The sequence below is a fragment of the Bos javanicus genome, chromosome 7, assembly GCF_032452875.1.
Source record: "Bos javanicus breed banteng chromosome 7, ARS-OSU_banteng_1.0, whole genome shotgun sequence".
In the NCBI taxonomy this organism is placed as follows: domain Eukaryota; kingdom Metazoa; phylum Chordata; class Mammalia; order Artiodactyla; family Bovidae; genus Bos; species Bos javanicus.
In genome coordinates this window covers 46,931,295-46,952,239 of record NC_083874.1, presented here as the reverse complement: position 1 = coordinate 46,952,239, position 20,945 = coordinate 46,931,295, and the positions used below count along the sequence as shown (strand labels likewise).

The 20,945-nt window shown below is 43.0% G+C and overlaps 1 protein-coding gene across 2 annotated transcripts in view; it reads right to left on the bottom strand.

Annotated features, from left to right (window-relative positions):
- Positions 1 to 880: 880 nt before the first annotated feature.
- The window catches only part of LOC133251301 (F-box/LRR-repeat protein 21), a 59,258-nt gene continuing 39,193 nt past the window's right edge, over positions 881 to 20,945 (bottom strand). The window contains exon 4 of one of the 2 annotated variants that reach the window (XM_061423571.1): positions 881 to 2,847. In XM_061423571.1, the coding sequence (XP_061279555.1) occupies positions 2,833 to 2,847 (15 nt within the window). In that variant the 3' untranslated portion in view covers positions 881 to 2,832. Of the gene's footprint in view, positions 2,848 to 7,253; positions 12,461 to 20,945 lie in introns of those variants that run through there. The other variant, XM_061423570.1, reaches the window with a different exon arrangement.

Sequence of the window (20,945 nt, the reverse complement as noted above, 5' to 3'; positions counted from 1 at the left end):
GAGGCCTGGCATTCTGCAGTCCATGGGGTTGCCAAGAGTCAGACACAACTGAGGGACTGAACAACAACAAATGTTCTGTGTCTTGATCGTGGTCGTGGCTACATGAATGTATCTATTTGTCAAAACACATCAAATTCTATACTTAAAACGAAGGCATTTTATCCTATGTAAACTAGGCCTCAAAGTTGACTTCAAAAATTCTTTGTATATTCTAAGTCAACGCAGACTCTGTTGGAAACATCACAGAACAAACCTTTCTGAAATGGAGGTCTGCATGTGACCTGTAAAGATCAAGCCCAGGAGGAGGCCTATGGAGGCCCGTTCAGGCACTGGTCCCTAGAACGCAGGTAAAGGCCTCTCTCCCAGACAGATGAGCTCCCAGGCCAACAGCAGAGTAGCTTCAATGGTGAGTTAACCAACTTAAAGAGGACTTACTTATCAATGGAAGCCCAGAAAGAGGGGGAGAGGAGGGCAAAAGAGGGCATGTGTTCAGGAAGAGAGGCCTGGATGTGGATGTCCAAAGGGTATCTTGTCCACCCTGGAGGGCCCTTGTAGAGGCCTAACCATGATCCAGAGGAAGAATGGGTCCAGCCCCATGCCCCTGCTCTGAATCCACATGCCATGGACTCCAGCCCGTTTATGGTCTGACTACCAAAGAAGCCAAGTTCTGGAAAGGGGCATGGGGCTCCCCACCCAAGAAAGGCACCCCTGTCTGCACCAAGTGCTGGAGGGCCGCGGCCTGGGTCACGCTGTCTCATGTGGCCTTTGGCTAGCCACCCACGACCTTCCTGCTGTCACTCAGGACACTCTCTGCAAGTTGAGTCTTGGTGAGGGGGCAGCTGGACTGGAGCAGAAAGCAAGGTTTCAGTCCTGGAGAGACCAGAGAGAAAGAGAGCGGTCCTGTCTCTGGGAAAAGCGAACTGAAGAACAGAGAGGCCTGGGAACCAGGGAGCAAGGAGACAGGAAGAGGAAGAAAGAGAGGGTCAGCTGAGGCCAGGAGCTGCAGCAGAGACAGAAAGGGGAAGAGAGGCTGATAGAGGAAAGAAAGGGAGACAGCTCTGCAATGCAGGGCGAGGGACCCAGGGCCTGTTCACACACAGGGCTGCGGGCCACCTTCCACCTCACCGAGCCTCAGATGCTCCTCTTCCTCCCCGTCGCCCCAGCCGTCACCACCACCCACACTGCCAGCCCCTCCCTGACCCAGCCACAGCCCAGTGCCTGGACTCGGCTCCCTTCTCACAGGCCAGACTTACCTGCCTCTCCACGGGACGCTGCCAGAAGGAACCTTCTGCTGCCCACTCGCTGCACCGTGTGGAGGTGCTCAGGCACGGAGAAGGGAACCCAGGCGTGTTGAGTGTGTGCTGTGCTAGGCGTGTCCACTGCAGCTCTCCCAGCAGCCTCCTGGGGAGGCAGCCTGGCCTCCACTTGGCTGTCAGAGCACCAGAGGCTCAGAGGGTTGGCTTAATTAATCCAAGTCCAAACAGCTGGTGAGGGGCCAGTGACGACTAAAACCTCTTTCCAGTGTCTCCCTACGGCTCCCAGGTGGACTTAACTGTAGAGCCATTCAACTCATTTCCCTGATTAAAATCCTTTTTCGACCCCCCATTACTTACCGCAGTGTTTTTCAGTAATTTTTGTCATTGCTGTTGCTATTATCTCAAAAAAATATCTACACAGACACTCACCCATCACCTGGAAAATGGCAGAGCTTACCAGATGTGCATGGGGGTGAGGCCAGCACCCCTCTGCTCTCCTTGCTGACACCTCCTCTTGAAGTCTCACCAGGGTATGTGTGTGCTCAGTCACTCAGTTGTGTCCAACTCTTGGCAACCTCATGGACTGCAGCCCATCAGGCTCCTCTGTCCATGGAATTTCCCAGGCAAGAATACTGGAGTGGGTTTCCCTTTCTTACTCCAGAGGATCGTCCCGATCCACGGGATCAAGCCAGCGTCTCCTGCATTGACAGATCGATCCTTTACCATTGAGACACCTGGGAAGCCAAGTCTCATCAGCGTGTCCATTCAAAACTGAACTCCTGTTCTGAGCCTGGGTCTCTTCCTGTAATGACTGGTGGAACCACCACTCAGGGACCTGAGAGCCAGCTCCTTCCCACATACTCCTTCAGCTCCAGGAGGATCAGCAAGCCTTCTCCACCTCTCTTGAGCTGGCGGCCTCCTGCTCCCCATCTGCATGTGAACACCCAAGCGCTCAAGTCCAAGCAAGTATAGTCTCTTCCTGGAACGGCGGCACAACCTCCTCATTTCTACCGTTGCTCCCCAAATGTCCAGTGCGCTCCCCACACTGCAGCCAGAGTGAAGTGAAGCGAAGTAAAGTCCCTCAGTTGTGTCCAACTCTTTGCGACCCCGTGGACTGTAGCCCACCAGGCTCCTCCGTCCCTGGGATTCTCCAGGCAAGAACACTGGAGTGGGTTGCCATTTCCTTCTCCAGGGGATCTTCCCAACCCAGGAATCAAACCCAGGTCTCCTGCATTGCAAGCAGACACTTTAACTTCTGAGCCACCAGGGAAGCCCGCAGCCAGAGTAAGCAAACACAAAATTTCCGGCCAGAGTAGAAGGCCACCCTGACACAGGAACTTCCTGATATTTCAACGGCCTTGTCACTCCCCTCTGCCCTCCATCAAATACGACCATATATTTCCTTCTTTCTTCTATTTTTTTTTTTTTATAACTTTGAGATGAAACCATCAACCTGAGGTAATCTGAGAATCAAAGAATGGGATGTGACCTGTTCTTGAGTTGTAGCATGACCACTGAGTTTCACTGGCCACAGAGCAGAGTTCATAGGGTCATCTTCTTCTCTTGCCAGCAGCTGTCACAGCAATAACTTCTGTAAAATATTCAGAATTAATCACAAGGAATGTAGACGTCCAAAGCACTCTTATGTTCCACTGACATGAAATAATAAATGTGGATATATGGACATCTGGTTGACAGTATGATGCCCTAAGATCTAAAATGAATCTGATGATGTCATTAAATACCTATCTTTCTACTTTTACTTGTATTAGAACAAGATCCCTCTCAAAATCTATATTTATACATGGAGTTGGCCACATGGTCATATAAATCATGGGAAAATTTGGAGCAGATGTATTGGGTGGCTGGAATTCTGTGAAGACTGCATTTTAATGGAAAAATGACACAGAGCAGATGTCCTACATGTCTCATGGATGGAGTGATACAGCTACTTGAAAGGAATGTTTATACTCTAGATAGGTCGACATTTAATCAACAAATGTGATTGCTTACGGTCTGGTCTTGGGGAAATCAGACGTTGGGGTGTGCTGGCATTTCCCGGCCGGAGCGGAGTGAGCCACTGGGAGGAGGTTTTACAGTGCCTTCTCTGTCCACGTGTCCTGGGCTCTTCTTCCTCTTGCTGGCCAATGGAGACGTTTCAGGGCCTTTTCACGGTAGCCTTCCATGGCCTTGCAGCCTCAGAAACTTTTGTTTGAGAGGGAAGTGATACATGTAAGCTAAACCTGAAACCCCATCAAATATAGAAAACAACTCTTTGTGTACATTTCAAAGATTTTTTAACTTCTCTGTTTTGTTGGGTTTTACTCTTTTGAGTCTGTTTCATCTGATTATGTTTTGAACGTTGTTTGGAATAATTTTCAAGACATGATTTTCTAGGGTTGCAATATGTCATTCTGAAGACAAACGCTTGTGCTTCAAAGACAGAGTAGGTCGTGGTCTGCTTCATGTGGCCTCCGGCTTCTCTGTTTTTCTTCCTGCTTTTCATGCAACTGAGCATCACAGAGCTGTAGTCCAGATTTTCTACTTTTGTGTAACTTGGAAAATGAAGAGGTAAAGATACAGCATTCAGCATGGGAGGTCTGGTGTATAAATGGATCGGAAAATGATTTAAATAGTGACTCAGATTTTCTAACACAGGATAAGGTGGTTTGATTCTGCTGATCCCAAGTCAGGTTAGGTGTCTGAATAATCGCAGACACCATCCTCAGTTGAGTGGCTATCTGTGATTTCAGGGGAGAGATGAGGTGGGTGGGCAGAAGACAAAGGACTGTACAAAGTGCCCCCACGGTGCACAGTGGGGTTTCAGGAATGGTGGCTGCTGAATAGGCCTCTCCTTGTGGGGCTGAGGCCCCATGGTTTGTGTTTTCACAGGAACACCCTGGGGTTGGAAGGGTAGTCACAGACCCAGCACCTGGCTTGCACCCCCTGAGTAGCCTGGGCTCAATCTGGCAGACTGAATGATAGACAATGAAGAATGACAAAAACGCCATGAATCGGAAAATCTCTTTTGGTTGAGGTAATTACAAGAATCACTGAAAACAGAGTATACATTATCAACCTCTTGTATACAGAGAGACTTAGGCATGTCTATTACGATTGAGGTCAAAACTAGACCTGACTGCCCTTGTCATTTTATTGCCTCAAATATTTACTGAATGCTTACTATGCACTCAGCATTTATGCCCAGCAATTGTGTGACATCCCAACTAAGCAGACTTTCATGTTCTTTTCATCAGCACAGTGTAGTGTTTATAATATATTGCTAGATGCAACAAACTAGTTTGAATCACAAAAAGACACACAGACTGTAAGAACATACAAAATTACACAGTTAGCTATAGCTCTTTGGATAATGGGCAATTTTTATGTTTATACAGCATTTTAAAAAATAGGTACCAGTACCCAGGATATGTCTAACTCAGGCTACCAGGAAAAAGTCCTCCCGACAATGAATCATCTACAACGAGCAAGAGCAGCACGATATTTGTTGCCATAATGACACAAATCTTTTTACTGAGTGGTCGCTTACTGTATCTGCTACTGGAAGCTGGCTGATCTAGATTTCTACCTCTTAGGAAGTCCCCATGCTCAGATCCTCTTAGACTCGTTTCATAATTCCTTTGCAGTACACACTTCCTAGGCAGACAAGTAGGGTTCAAATCCCAGAGAAGTCATATGTCAGAGCCAAATGTGTTCTGACATATTGTATGTGTAAGAAAACTGAACTGACGTCAGTTTCAAAGCCACAAAAAACAGACCTTCAACCAGAAAACTGCATCACGCTATTGCTTTTAATCTTTTTACTTGGGCCAAGTTTAGACAAGAGACATCCACTCCAGGTAATTCCAAAGGCACTGAGGCGTGCAGAGATACCTACTTCTGGAACCCTGAGGACTCTGATGAGCAGCACTGGGGATGTGCTCTGGTGGCCAGGCACTTCTCCTTAGAAATTCTGATTGCACTAACTCAGTGTTTTTGGATTTCATAGAGGGGTCTCTATCTTAGAAAGGTCTCTATCTCTAACCATATTTGCAGAATTCGCAAAGAAAAAAAAATAAAAATGAAATATTTGGTGATTTAGGGATGACCAAAGGTCATCTTACCATAGGGAAAAAGGTGTGTTCTTGTCCTAAATGAAATTTGATGTTGTTATGAGTCATGGATACACCCCTAAGTCACAAGACACTTTGGTAATTATCCATAGTCTGAGAAAGCCTGCCTCCCTGTTGCTATAAAGTTCAAGACACAAAAGTGCATGAATATTACTTTTGCTATGCAGTCAACCAGTGGAAAATACCAGTTTCGAATGTGGACCTGCCAAAGTGTACCTCTAAATCATGCTTTGATTATCCCAACATAAGTTTCCTTAACATGTTTGCTAAACAGGGCCACACTGCCATGGATACTTTCCACTACCCTACATCACCCCTCACACATGCTGGCTCTTTCTTTCGAAGCAACCACGTACACCAAGTGAACACGTTAGCATGTCATTTGTTCTCAGCATGGATGGGAAATCCAGAGAAAAAGCAACATAAAAAATGTGATGAAGAGAGAGGAAACATAAAATAAGGACAATGAGAAGGGTGGAGAGCCACCACTCCACTGAGACAATGTCCTGGGGTGACTTTACCCATTAAGAGTTTGGGGAGCCGCCATGTTTAGTCTGATCAAAACCACTTCCTGTGAGAGGGCACAGAACAGATGGATGAGCACATGTGACTGAGCGAGCGACGACAGGGGTGACAGGAGGAGAGTGTGGCGCAGAGGGAAGACGGGGGAGGCCTTGTCTCTACTCATGGAGGAGGGAGCCACGCGCCAGCCACCACTTGCCGTCTCATGGTGCCACATGCAGAGGGCCTGTGCTCAGCTCCCAGCTTCTCTGCACACCCGAGCTGTGTCAAATGGATATGTCTGCCCTTCGGTCTCTTTGGAAACCTGGCTGGGAATGGACCATTCTGGATTCTGCATTGAGCTCATCAGAGAGGTCGACAGGCCTGTCCATAACCATCCAGGTACCCGCTGCTGGCCTGTGACAGAGACTGTAAGTGAGCACAGCCCAGGAAAGACAAACATTACTGTCGTTCTGCTGCCTGCATTCCCTCCTCAGTATTTCCGAATTCTGCCCACTGCTCTCCACATGCAGGGACCATCTGCATTAAAAACTCCACAGAGTGTGTGGGAAGCGAAGCACTGTGGCTCAGAACCCTTGGGGGGTAGGACATAGACATATGTACAGCAATAATCTTATTGAGAATTCTAGGAACTTCCTTGATAGTCCAGTGGTTAAGAATCCGCCTTGCAATGCAGGCAGCACAGGTTTGATCCCTGGTCAGAGAACTAACCTCACGTGCTGCAATTGAGAGGGTAACAGGCAGGAAGGCTAGGGGTCTCCAAATAGAGGAAATAGCCTGCAAGTGTCAGACATTTTTATCTCTCTTAAGCGGCAGGAGGAAACAAACTAGCAATATTTTTTCCTTCTCTATACAAATTTAAAGGGAGGTTTCTCTTAAAATACTGTGTTGCCATAATGACACCCGGTTTCGCCTGAAGTTAGCTATTCTAGAGTCTAGAGATAACCAATGCCTTTTTCTTATGGAAATGTTTGTCTTAAGCTATGCTAATGTACTATGCCTTTACCCCAAACTCTGTCTCCAAGTCGGCTCCGCCTCTTGGCCCAGAACCTACTTGACAAACCAGTATGGATATTGTTCCCCTAATCTATGTAAATGAAACTATTTGTATGGTGGTCTGCCCTTCTTCAAGATTCAAGTTAATCATTTTATGGCCCAGGATAAACCATTTGGTGCCAAGATTATCCCAAAATGCATCTTATGGGTGAGGGGCCTGGTGCCATTCTAAATTTTAAGACATTCCTTTCTTTCATTAACAGACTGCTAGTGACTATATAACATCCAGCTAAAGACTAGCAGGGGGTACTCTTTCTGCCCCCTTCTGATGCCTATGTCAGAAGCTTTCTCTATCTCCTTTATACTTTAGTAAATCTTTATTACACAAAAGCTCTGAGCGATCAAGCCTCATCTCTGGCCCCGGATTGAATTCTTCTCCTCCGGGGGCCAAGAATCCTGGTGTATTCGCGTGATTCAACAACAACCTTTCACAATGAAAGATCCTGTGTGCTGCAGCTAAGGCCTAACACAGCCAAATGAATAAATACATATATTTTTAAAGAATTCTGATGTCCACTAACATTTGAGAACCACACAGCTAAATTAAACTTCTGCCTTTAAGGCTCATATCATCTCCAAGCTTATTTTTCAGTGTGAATTTGTACCTTTGTGGGATAAGGAGGAAGATGGATGTAGAATGAAACCCATGGTCTTCTTGAATCTCCTGTTTAGTCATTGGTATTTGGGCTAAATAAAGAGACTTATACATTATGAGGAATTGGGAGAGGAGTGTATTGCTAAAATTAGAGGGATTGTTTCATTCATTTATTTATTGGCCACATTATGTGGCATGAGGGATCTCAGTTCCCTGACCAGGGATCAAACTCAAGCACTCTGCATTGGGAGCATGGAGTCTCAACCACTGGACCACAGGGAAGTCCCCGGATTAGAGAGATCATTTTAAATGAGGGAAGGACATTCCTCTCAGTGGCCTCCGGTAGAACTAATCCAACCCACTGCTTACACTTAGAGTCTGAAAAGACTTTTCACAGACTAGGGCATCAAGCAGTGGAAATCTAGGGCCTGGCAACTAGAATAAGATGGAAGTGATTCCCCTTACTTTGGGTTGAGACACTGAAGAGTTGTACCCCAAGAGGGAAAGAAAAGGAGGTAAGTTTGTGCAGGGACTGGAGTGCATCACAGTCTTGGACTGAGCTTTTCAGAGCTCATCCTGACTTGATGGGAGGCTTAGGGATCTAGCAAAGGCAAAGAAAATTCCTCTCTGGAATTATAACCTCATCTCAGTACTCTATTTCTACAAAAGGTTTTGCAAATACCATGTCCAACACAAGATTAAAATTAACCAGAGCCACTCAAAGACAAGACAACATGAGAGAGAAACAATAGAGAGAACAAACAGACCTGAAAAGGTGTTAGACATTAGAGTTACCACACAAACTTTAAGGAAACTCTGCTATATGTACACGCTTGAGAATTTTGTCAGATAACTAAAAATTCTCTTAAAAAAGAAACAAATGTACATTTTGGAAATGAAACATACAGTAACTTAAATCAATAACTTAATGAGTGGGTTTAACAGTAGATTAGATATAACTGAAGAGAAAATTGACAAAAATTGGCAAAATGCTTTACTTAAACTATGATTTGTAGAGTAGTAGCACTGACATAAGAGTGTGTGTTTTTTTTCAAATACAGGCATAAGAGTGTGTGTTTTTTTTCAAATACAGGCATAACTTGGAGATACTCCAGGCTCAGTTTCAGACCACCATAATAAAGCAAGAGAGCAACTCAAATTTTTTGGTTCCTCATTGAATATAAAAGTTCTATTTATACTATTCTGTTGTCTATTAATAATGCAATAGAATTATGTCTAAAAAAACAATGTACATATTTAGTTTTAAAATACTTTATTGTTAAAAATTCTAACCATCATCTGACAATGCCACAAGCCTTCAATTTGTAAAAAAAAAAAAAAAATGTAATATCTCTGAAGCATAATAAAGTGAAGTACAATAAAACAAGGTATGCCTGTAGACTTTTTATCTTGGAATAGTTTCAGATTTCAGAAAAGCTGCAATGGTAGTACATAGTTCTCATATAACCCACACCCAATTATTATTATATGATACATTAATTACAATTAATGAGTTAATATTAGTATGTTCCTATTTTTTCCATTTAGTAATTAGTTTCTTAATGTGGATTTAATGAAATTATGTAGCTGGATGGAAAGAACACAGGTTCTAGAAAGAGATAGACTTGAATTTGACTCTGGGTTCTGCTCATTACTAGCATGATGATACATTCCTAATGACTAAAACCCATACTTTTATTCATCCTTCCTTAGTTTTTAAGTATGGTCCTTTTAACATCTGGGAACTTTTTGAATATGTGGAATCTTAGCCCCCACTACAGATCTAGTTAATCAGAATCTATATTTTAAAACAATCCCTGGGTAATTTCAAAGACATTAAAATTTGAGAGGTGTTGACTAGAAAAAGAAAAACTTTCAGAAGGAAGCATAAACAAAAATAAATAAATAAAAATATAGAAGAGAATATAGGAGGAAGAGTAAAGACAATGAACATAGACGATGAGATACAAGTCTTGCATAAGCACAACTGTGGTCTCCAAAGGGGGTTACAGAGAGGACAGAGGAGAAACAATATTCAAAGAAACCATGGCTAGGAGTTTTCTAAAACTGATAAAAGATATCCAGCCACAGATTCTAGAAGCTCTAGGAACCCAAAACTGGAATGAAAGAAAATCCACACCCAGATATATCATAATAAGCCTGTTGAAAACCAAAGACAAAAACAAACAAAAACAGGTTACCTTCAATGGAGTCCCTACTGAACTTAACAATGACTTCTAAAGAGAAAGACTGGGAGCCAGAAGACTCTGGAATGATACTTCCAAAAGGATGGAAAACATAACTGCTACTACTGCTGCTAAGTCGCTTCAGTCATGTCTGACTCTGTGCGACCCTAGAGACGGCAGCCCACCAGGCTCCCCCGTCCCTGGGATTCTCCAGGCAAGAACACTGGAGTGGGTTGCTATTTCCTTCTCCAATGCATGGAAGTGAAAAATCAAAGTGAAGTCGCTCAGTTGTGTCCAACTCTCAGCGACCCCATGGACTGCAGCCTTCCAGGCTGCTCTGTCCATGGGATTTTCCAGGCAAGAACACTGGAGTGGGTTGGTATTTCCTTCTCCAATGCATGGAAGTGAAAAGTAAAAGTGAAGTCACTCAGCCATGTCCAACTCAGCGACCCCATGGACTGCAGGCTCCTCCATCCATGGGATTCTCCAGGCAAGAGTACTGGAGTGGGGTGCCATCGCCTTTTCCAGAAAAACATAACTACTAACCTAGAATTCTATACCCACAAAAAATGTTCTTTAGAAACTGTGACACGATAAAATTCAGACAAATAAAAAATGAGGTAAGTTCTTCTCCAGCTACTTTGCACTAAAAGAAATATTAAAAAGTATCTTTCAGATATAAGGAAAATGATCCCAGATGGGAGTCTGGAGATGTGGAAACAGACAATAAAAATGGAAAATGTGTGAATAAATCAAAATTACTTTCTAGGGCACAAAATAATAATAATGCATTGTATGTTTAAAAGATATAAGCATTAAAATACAAATAGCAGAGTGAAAGTATTAAATAAAACCAATAATGTCCAAAAAGAAATATCAGTTAAGACTGGATTTTGATGATATATATTATAATCTCTACAATGAATAACTATGAAAAGAATGACTATAAATTATATAAGACTTTCAAGTTAATAGAGGGGTAAATGCCATACATAAATAATTAGTCAAAAGGAAGGCCAGAATGGGGAGAAATAAATAGAATAGGCAAGGAAAATAGAAAACACGGAGTAAGATGGTAGATTTAATTCAAAATGTATCCATTTTTACCTGAAGTGAATTGGTTTAGGTAGAAAAAGCCTGCCTCCCTTTGGGGATGTTTGCTGACAGCTCTTCAGTCTCTGCCTTCCCTCTTGCCCTCTGTTCTACATCAGAGAATAAAAATACGGGTGCTCCCTCCTAAGGTGCCAGTGGGAGCTCCAAGCCACACAGGCCCTCTCGTCTGGGGACATGCCAGGACCAACACAGTCTCCTAACTCTAGTCTCCTTTCCTCGTTCTCAAGTCATTTCAGGCTTGCGTGGGAGGTCTCATCTGCTTTCCCAGGCAGTCTCAATTATTTAAGCAATAAATCTTTCACATCCTCTTGATGTGAATGTATGTTGTCATTGGTCTCCACTTTCAAACCAAAGTCTGGGTAGGGGTCTATCCTGCTTCTTCAGGATGGTTAAAACAGTTGAACAAGCTCTAATTAAAAGACCAAGATTACAAGACTTGATTAAAACTACAAACCCACATACATACCATTTACAAGAGCTGTATCTAAAACAGAGGCATACAGAAAGACTGAAAGGATTAAAAAAAGATAATATGGAAGTCACTACATATATTTGGCTTTTCCAAAGATGGACTGCAAAATAAAATGCATTACCAGACATCAAGAGAATACTTTTAAAAACACTTTTAGTTCAGAGGACAATGTAAGTATTCTAAAACTGTAGCCTATAATAAAAGAGCCTCAAAATATTAGTGCACAAATCAAGCTTCAAACATGAAGAGAAACAGAACTGTGCAGTCATAGTGGAAACTATTGCACACCAATTTCAGTAACTGGAAGAACAAGGAGATTAAAAAGCTGGTAGAAATACAGGATGGGTAACAGTTGCTCAGTCATGTCCGACTCTTTGCGACCCCATGAATCACAGGCCTCCCTGTCCATCACCAACTCCCGGAGTTCACTCAGACTCACGTCCATCGAGTCAGTGATGCCATCCAGCCATCTCATCCTCTGTCATCCCCTTCTCCTCCTGCCCCCAATCCCTCCCAGCATCAGAGTCTTTTCCAATGAGTCAACTCTTCGCATGAGGTGGCCAAAGTACTGGAGTTTCAGCTTTAGCATCATTCCTTCCAAAGAACACCCAGGGCTGATCTCCTTCAGAATGGACTGAACTGAACTGAACAACATGAACAAACTGACACAGTGGACATATGTCCCACACTTCACACTGCAGGATACATTTTTATTCTCTTGAGTAGTATTATATAGAGCTTTCTTTTTTATCAGTCATTGAGCTGCATTGAAAGTTTTATTTATATTACTGCTTTTGTACTACTTTCCACAATAGAGGTTCTCCACCTAGGATCAAGACGCCTCATGGTGTCAGAAACCCAGCCTTGTTATACTTTGCTGTTCCACTATATATATATTTCCATTTTGAAGGCTGCCTCAGTCCAAAGTGGCTGCTGAAAACTCCAGCTATTAGGATCACATTCGAAACACAGGAAGGAAAAGAAGGATTTCATAACCTGCTTTTAAATCCACTTTCTGCAATTTGCAAGTACTATTTCTACTTATATCTCATTGGCCAGAACTTAGTTACTTTCACATCTAGCTCCACAGAAGGCTGGGATAGTCTTTATTTTGGTTGGCCATGTACCTAGTGGAAAAAAATTTGAAGATTTCATTGTTACACAGGGAAAATTATAATGATATCCAGATATTGAAATAGAGAGGGATAAAAAATATTCACATTTTACCTTATTTAATGGACATTTTCTCCAGCCCCAGCCTATCACCATTGAACAAAAAAGACAGAATTTGCCCTGTGGGATCCCCTCCATCTGTGTTCCTTTGGCATGGTATGAAGGGGGACAGGAGGGAGGGACAGGCAAGCAAGCAATTACTAAGTCAAGGGAGCTTTGCATCGATACCCTAAACATAGTAGGTTGAATAAATAGGCTGTGGAGGTCTTGCTTTGCAAGTTAAAGTGAGTGACTACATTAAAAGTGAGTGAAGTCATTAATAAGCATAGCCTCTATTTCATGTAGGATGTCCAAGTCTAAATCAAACGCAACTGTTGGGAGACCAGATGTTATTCCCATTGCTACACTGCAGTGTTTTCCTGGAAGTGATCTCACCCTGATGGTAACGCTGTTGTCCAACTGCTCACACTGTTTATATCTAGAAACCCAGATTTCAGGTTTAAAATGCATCAAGCTGCAAACAGCTATTGCTTTGAATGCTGAGCCTGTTACTGAAAATTCAAGCAGAATCCTCAGGCAGTGAGGTGTTAACTTTGATGGTTGTCAGGAGGCAAAGTCTTATGTAACTTGTAAACACGTGGGTCTATTATTACTCATGGTTCTGGACAACACCGCCACATAAACTGATGTGGGAAATCAGTCTTTGCTGTTCTCTTCTATGAAGAAAAAAAGTTAACTGTGATTAGTTATCTGCTATAGATTAGAAAGTATATAATCTCAAAGCCAAAAAGGATATTTGGTAAGAGGCATAGAGTGCCAATCCTTAAAAGAATAAACAAACAAACAAAAAACAGCTACCAGAAAACAGTGTGATGATGACCTTTATCTGAAATATTTTCTTCTTTTTGTTTTTCTCTTTTTAAAATTTGAGGGTAAAGAAAGGCATTGTGAGAAAATAAGCTGTTTTTGAATAATAGATTTTTTAAGGATAATTATATCATTTTGGTTTTACATATTCATCTCACAAAAACATGACTGGTATGATGAAGCAAAAACAATACAGTTGTTAACTCACTGATAGGTATACACACACAGTAGTTCATTCACATTATAAAAGAGATGGAACAGTTAGATGGTTCTTATGTTGAGCAGCAGTATGAAGACAACTAATACCTAAGACTGATAACATGACAGCTTCCATTTCTGGGCGGGATACTTTCTATGGGCCAGGTCCTGTGCTGAGTGGTTAGTATGCTTTATCTCACCAAACAGAAAAAGGTCCTATAGTTATCCCCAGGCTCAGCAGACAAAAGGATGGTGCAGGAAGGGTATGTCACTTGCCCCAACCCACATGGCCCTTGAGAAGTACAGCTGGGTCTTAAGCCCAGGTTGCCTGCTCCACAGCCCATTCTTATAAGCCTGGGATTAAATGAAACGTATTGTGTTATGTGTATAACAGTAGTTAGAGCTGAGCTATCCCTGGTAGCTCAGCTGGTAAAGAATCCACCTGCAGTGCGGAGACCTCAGTTTGATTCCTAGGTGGGGAAGATCCCCTGGAGAAGGGATAGGCTACCCGCTCCAGTATTCATGGGCTTACCTGGTGGCTTAGATGGTAAAGAATCCACCTGCAAAATGGGAGATTGGGTTCAATCCCTGGGTTGGGAAGATTCCCTGGAGGAGGGCATGGCAACCCACCCCAGTATTCTTGCCTGGAGAATCTCCATGGACAAAGGAGGGTACAGTCCGTGGGGTTGCAAAGAGTCACACACACACTATATTATGGTAACTTAGTCACGCACCTGGCATCTAATGAGCTACCAATAAAGGTAAAATGAAGGATATTTATACAAAAACAGACTAAAGCAAGTTGCAACTCACATACCTTCCACATCACTGACGAAGCCTGAGAAGACGGTTAAGGTAATGAAAGATAACCTGGTCAGGGGTCCCTTTTTGGTTCTACCTCTGACCTCCCTGGTAGCTCAGACGGTAAAGCGTCTGCCTACAATACGGAAGACCTGGGTTCAATCCCTGGGTTGGGAAGATCCTCTGGCGAAGGAAATGGCAACCCACTCCAGTACTCTTGCCTGGAAAATCCCAAGGACGGAGGAGCATGGTAGGCTACAGTCCACGGGGTCGCAAACAGTCGGACACGACTGAGCGACGTCACTCACTCACTGCTTCACAGTTATCCCTGGGGAGCATCCCTGGATCACTCCTTGAGAGGCTGTGTGGCTTTGGACTAATCACTTACCCTCTCTGGACTGACATTCTTCTGTCTGGAATGATTCCTAAACTTTCCCTTTGCTCTGAATTTCTACAACTTAAGTCACCTTTAAAATTTCGCCTGAGGAAACCAGTGCAGGAGCCCATGGAAGCTGAAAGCTTCCTTCACTATGTAGAAGAAGATTAACCGCCCTATTAAGAAAGAGAGCCAGGCACCGAAAGATCAGCATTTTCCACAAAGGATCAACTCTTGTTTCGATGGCAACTGGCTGTGGTAGCAAAACTGCAAGCTTCCAGAGTGGGCATGACTCAAAACCAGAGGGCCAGGGAAGACCTTTAGAAGAGCTGATGGAATCGAATTACGCCAACGACTTTCATAATCCTGCTCTGTGTGAGACCCAAGTGCGTCAGTCCAGATGGGAATCACATGCAGGCTTTCTGTCGGGGGCAGAGGTGGAGGCTCCGAAGTCTGCTCCATGGCGCCCACTAGTGGAAGGCCACACTGTAGCGAGGCAGACTTGCTGGCTGCTGGGGTTCCAACAGCTCCACACTGTTTAAGCCCAAAGTCCAAGCGTGCATCTCCTGACTAGGAAAACAGGAGAAAAAGGAAGTGTCTTGTCCAGGGCCATCAGCTAGCTAGAGACAGAGCTGACCTTTTGGCAGCCATTTTGGTCAACACGGAGAAGTTATCTTTTGGACAACAACCAATGGTTCTCTATCATACCTACCATTTCATATTTGTTCTAAGATCCTGATCGCCATATGAAAAGAAAGTGCAAACTTGCTCTATCCTTAACCCAAGAAATATAAAATGTCTAGACAAAGTCTTAGGTCTTCTGATTTTTGTCATTCAATGGCTGTGCAAATAAATGCTTGGGATCCCATAAATATTTTATTAATGAATATTTTATTGGAATCAGAACTCCCATGAATATTTTATTGGAATCAGAATTGTTCAGAGAGAAAAATTATATTGGAAGTAACAACTGACAGATACTTTGAACTTCTTATGAGTAACCAGGAGAGCATAGTACTAACTCTCAAATATAAAAAATCTGACAAAACCCACCAAGTCATCTCAAGTATTATGGTGTATGTGTGTGTGTGTTACTCAGTCAGTCACCCAGTCATGTCCAACTCTTTGAGACCCTATGGACCACAGCCTGCCAGGCTCTGTCCATGGGAAAGAGTGGGTTGCCATTTCCTTCTCTAGAGGATCATCCCAACCAGGGATTAAACCTCTGTGTCTTGTATTGCAGGCAGATTCTTCACCATCTGAGCCACCAGGGAAGCCCCCAAGTATGACAGTAGTAATGCCATTTATTTTCTGGATAATTAACAATACTTGAAACATTAAGAGTATCTGTGTTCAAACAGTGTTTAACCATGTTAGGAAAATAAAAGCAGCATGTGACTCAATTCTTATATCCTGAGAAGCTGCACATCTTCACAAGGAAATGAGATATACACAGTGTATACAGTATGTGACTGTAATTCTGAAATAAATTAAATGCCCCAGAGAAAAGTTTGGAGGGAGTCTCAAGAAGGGCTACTGACAAATCTAGAAACGGCAAGAACTTCATGGAGCAGACAGGACTTGAGACAGGACTCCCAACCTTAAAGGATGGGAGGGGCACTGAAGTAGAGGGAAAGGAAGACAAGCGTTCAGAAAAGGGAAACACACAAGGATGCAGGGTGGTGGCTGAGGCAGGAGGAAGTTCCACAGAGAGAAAGAGGGTGTTCAGAGCAGTCCTGGCATGGCTCATCGCATCGTGACTTTAGTTTCCCAAACCTCTCCCAATCCCTAGCTGGCTTCTCTCTTGCCTCTCTATCCAGGCTAGATCTCACAGTCGGCCTTTCCAATCAAGGTTGTCAACTCTATGCTTTGGCTATCTTGGGGCCTCCCTCTGCTCCCAGTCCTGGGCAGTCAGACACTCCCGGGGCATCACAGAGACTGAGCTCCTGGGTCCCAGCTGCTTGGCAATCTTTTTCTTCATTTCCCATTTATCAGTGACCAGTCCAAACCACGTTCAATCTCATTCTTGCGGACATTTCCTTGCCACCCTCACATTTTCTATGCCTCTCGTCTCAGAAGATTGAGGCTCTTCTACATGGGCTCCAACGTAACCTGTCCCCCTTGAAAATGTTTCTTTATTGCCACTTATTCTCCTTCCATGTTCCAGATCACCCCCTCACCTTCACACATCACATCCTCAGGTTTATACTATAATTAGGTTCTTTGCTCCTGGTGGCTCAGAGGTTAAAGCATCTGCCTGAAATGTGGGAGACGTGGGTTTGATCCCTGGGTTGGGAAGATCCCCTGGAGAAGGAAATGGCACCCCACTCCAGTACTCTTGCCTGGAGAATCCCATGGAGGGAGGAGCCTGGTAGGCTACAGTCCATGGGGTCACAAAGAGTCGGACATGACTGAGCTACTTCACTTCACTTCTTCACTTTGGTTTCATGTAGCAGATTTCTGCTTCAAAAACTATGGGGCAGAAAATCTTTTTTCAACTAATCTTTTTTTTTTTTTTTGCTCTTAAATGATGAAGTGGAGCAGTGTATTACTTGCTATTTGTTATGAAATGCGGGGACTGCAGGCTAACAATGCACGCTGCCTCCCGTGAGTCTGTTTGCTCCGCACGCGCCCACTCTTGGCTCTAACAGCCCTTCTGTTTCTCTAGGATTTGGCACTGGCAAAACAGAAGGATGTGCCGTGTGCTCACAAAATGCGAAACATGCTAATGAGACGTGGGAATCAGGGATTTTCCCCCCTCTGGCTCCATCATTTTCATTATGTCTTATTTCTTCTCTAACTCCTCATCAATGGTCTTAAATTGAACAGACTATAAGAAAAGTTTTCAGTGAGATTGTAATTGAGTACATAAAGTGTCCATAAATTAAACCAACAGAATGAAATTTTCTGAAGTCCCTTGAAAGCTCCCACGGCATGCCAAGCTTTCCTTCTGTCCTGGTTCAACTCTTGGAAGTCAAACCAGAGCTAATTTTTTAATTCCTGAAGCAACGGCGCTACAATGTTGTGCTAGTTAATCTTATATATCAACTTGGACAGGTCATGGTACTCAGATATTTTGTCAAAAGACTATATACATGTCTCTGTGAAGGTATATTTTAGATTGACACTTAAAACAGCAGACTTTGAGTAAAGTAACTTACTCTATAATGTGGGAAGGTCTGAGTCAATCAGGTGGAAGACTTTGAGAGAAAAAAGATAGAGGTATCTAAAGAAGGTACCTTAGGTACCTGCCCTCAGACTCCCCTGACCTCCAACCTGTAGCATCAATTCATTCCTGAGTCTCCATCCTGCCCACCTGTCCTGGAGATTCTGGAGTTGCCAGCCTCCATTACTACATAAGTCAATTCCTTAAAATAACATACACTCTCTCTTTTAGAATATAGTATGGAAGTGGTGGTTTAGCTGCTGAGTCATGTCTGACTCTTGTGACCCCCATGGACTGTAGCCTGCCAGGGTCCTCTGTCCATGGGATTTCCTAGGCAAGAATACTGCAGTGGGTTGCCATTTCACATTCTTGGGGATCCTTCCCGACCCAGGGATCAAACTCTGGTCTCCTGCATTGCAGGCAGTCTCCTGCATTGCAGGCAGATTCTTGACCGACTGAGCCAGCAGGGAATCCCATAGAATACAGAGGGTTATTTTATATATATATAGAAAAAAATATATTGTTATTTTGTGTACACACCTCCCCCCTTACTGGTGCTGTTTCTCTGGAGAATCCTAATAAAAGTGGATATCCTTTTGTTAATTGCAGACAGAAAACAACATCTCCAGCAGAAATAAATTCTCTGAATTTGGAATTACAAAGGATACTTTCCAGGCTAGGACTGTTTTACTTTCCCTGAAAAGTTCTATTTACCCTGCTGTCTGGCAAAGGTTTAGGTAGAGTCATCTAGTCTGAAGGTCACACTCTCTGTCCTTTATGTCTATCAGGTCCAACCAAGTTCCTTTCTTTGATAGTTCCTATTTAGCAATAACAGGAAAAAATTGTTTTATGTCTCTGGTACATGTTCTGATAAAACAATTTAAAAGTAAAATTTGAAAACACAAGTGTATCTAGTCTTTGCACAAATATCTAAACACCCAACTCTCCTGTCCTCTCTCACAGCATCCAACACAAGTATTCCTGCAGCAATTCCAGATCTCCTTAGAATAAAATAAAATTTTAAAATTCCATCTTTTTTTATTAGAAATAAGCAAACAGTGGGATTAGTCTTGATTTACAAGGCCGTCTGAAACGCTTCATGGGCTCGACCAATGACAGGACCATCAACACTCCCCCTACACGTTTCCCTCCACCTACACCTGCACTCCCCCTCATTCTCACATCCAGGGCTGACCCCTCCATGCTCTCAAGTCTTTCCTGGCTTGCCTGCCTCTCTAATCATCTTTGCATTCTCACAGCACTTAGCTGAGTGCCTTGTACAAACCACTCACTAAACACGAGCTAGAGTTGTTGAACAGTGAAGCAGTGCTGTAACTTTGAGAGCTATTTATGTTGGCAGTTCCTTTTTTAGAAGGTATCAGTAGCTAGAGAGACAACGCAGTCCCCAAACAGGAGAGCATCATTCCTTCCATTGTCATAATTCATTTATTACTCAGTTTAAGATGTTCAGCTGTTCTGAGTCAATCTGAACAATGGCGCCAAGAATGTGTGTGTTGTAACCTCTGGCAACACTCTGTGTCTGTGTGTGGTGCAATTTCAGGGTTCAAAGCTCAGTGGGCCAGTCGCATCTGTTTACCATTGCTTGGGGTAATCTCGGTCTTTGTTTCCTTAGGTGGCCCTGGGATGTTTGCTTTCTGTGGTCAAAGTACTAGCAGATGGTGAAACTGGGTGAGGAAATATGCCCACTGTGGGTCTGTAAGTATTTGATAGAGTGAGGACCATCTATTGACTGGGCTTAGTACATTCTGGAAACTTAAAATCAAATGGTCAGTTCTGACACAAAACTCTCTGGCAGGATTTTAAAATCAAGAGACTCTCATTTGAACGAGCAGATTTAAATAAAGAATAGGTTTTTTGCATATTTGTATCCAGTGAGATACAGAACAGCTTCACTGGTAAAAGTTCAAGTCCAATTTAAATCTCAAAGGCTAGAATGATCTTGTTTTGCATAGATGACCACCACTGTCTTTTAGCTACAAAGGTATGCAAGAGACAGAGAATCAGTTGGTTTGCAAGTGCTCTTGAGAGCAATCTTGGGTAAAATATTAATGGCTGTGAGCAGAGAAGGCAGACATGGTAAATTAAGAGTTGTGAGGCGCAGCCTTCTCATTTTTGACCCTCTGCCCTTAGCACACAGTAGACAGAAAAAAGGAGGACCTTTACATTCCTCATAGGTATAAGCATTTTCCCAGGGTCATGGCCATACAACTTCATGTAGGGACTGTGCACAGAGAACAACCAATAGATACTTAGGAAAACCTGACATTCCACATACCAGACAAAGACTATAAATCAGCTACTTTAAATAATCAAAGAACTAAGGGAAATCATGTATAAAGAAGTAAAGTATGAGAACAATGTCTCAACAAATAGAGAATTTCAATAAAGAACAGAAACTACATGTAAGAGAACCAAATAAGAATTCTAGGGTTGGAAAACACAATTACGGAATTAAAAAATTCTCTAGAGGGGCTCGAAGAAGATTTGAGCAGGGAGAAGAAGGAATTAAAGAGACTTGAAGATAGGTCAATTGAGATGATCCAGTCCAAGAAACAGGAAGAAAAAGGAGTGAAGAAAAATGAACTTAGAGGTTTAGAGAACCGTGGGGAACCCCCAAGAACACCAGCGTATGCACAATGGAAGTCCCAGGAGGACAGGGGAGAGATAGAAAGGGGGAGAAAGAATATTTAAAGAAATAAGAACTGAGAGTTTATCAAATTGGATGAAAAACATTAACCCACACACCCAAGAAGATAAACAAAATCCAGATAAGATAAACTCAAAAATGCAAAGATTGGACACATCATAATCAAACTTTCAAAAAACAAAGCCAAAAATAGATTCTTGAAAGCAAGAGGAGAGAAGGAATTCTTCACAAACAAGGAATTCTTAGAGAGGCTAACAGTTGATTTATCATCAGAAATCATGGTGGCCAGAGGCAGTGGTATGATACAGAAGAAACATATCAAAAGTACTAAAAGAAACTTGTCAACCAAGAATTCTGTATTTG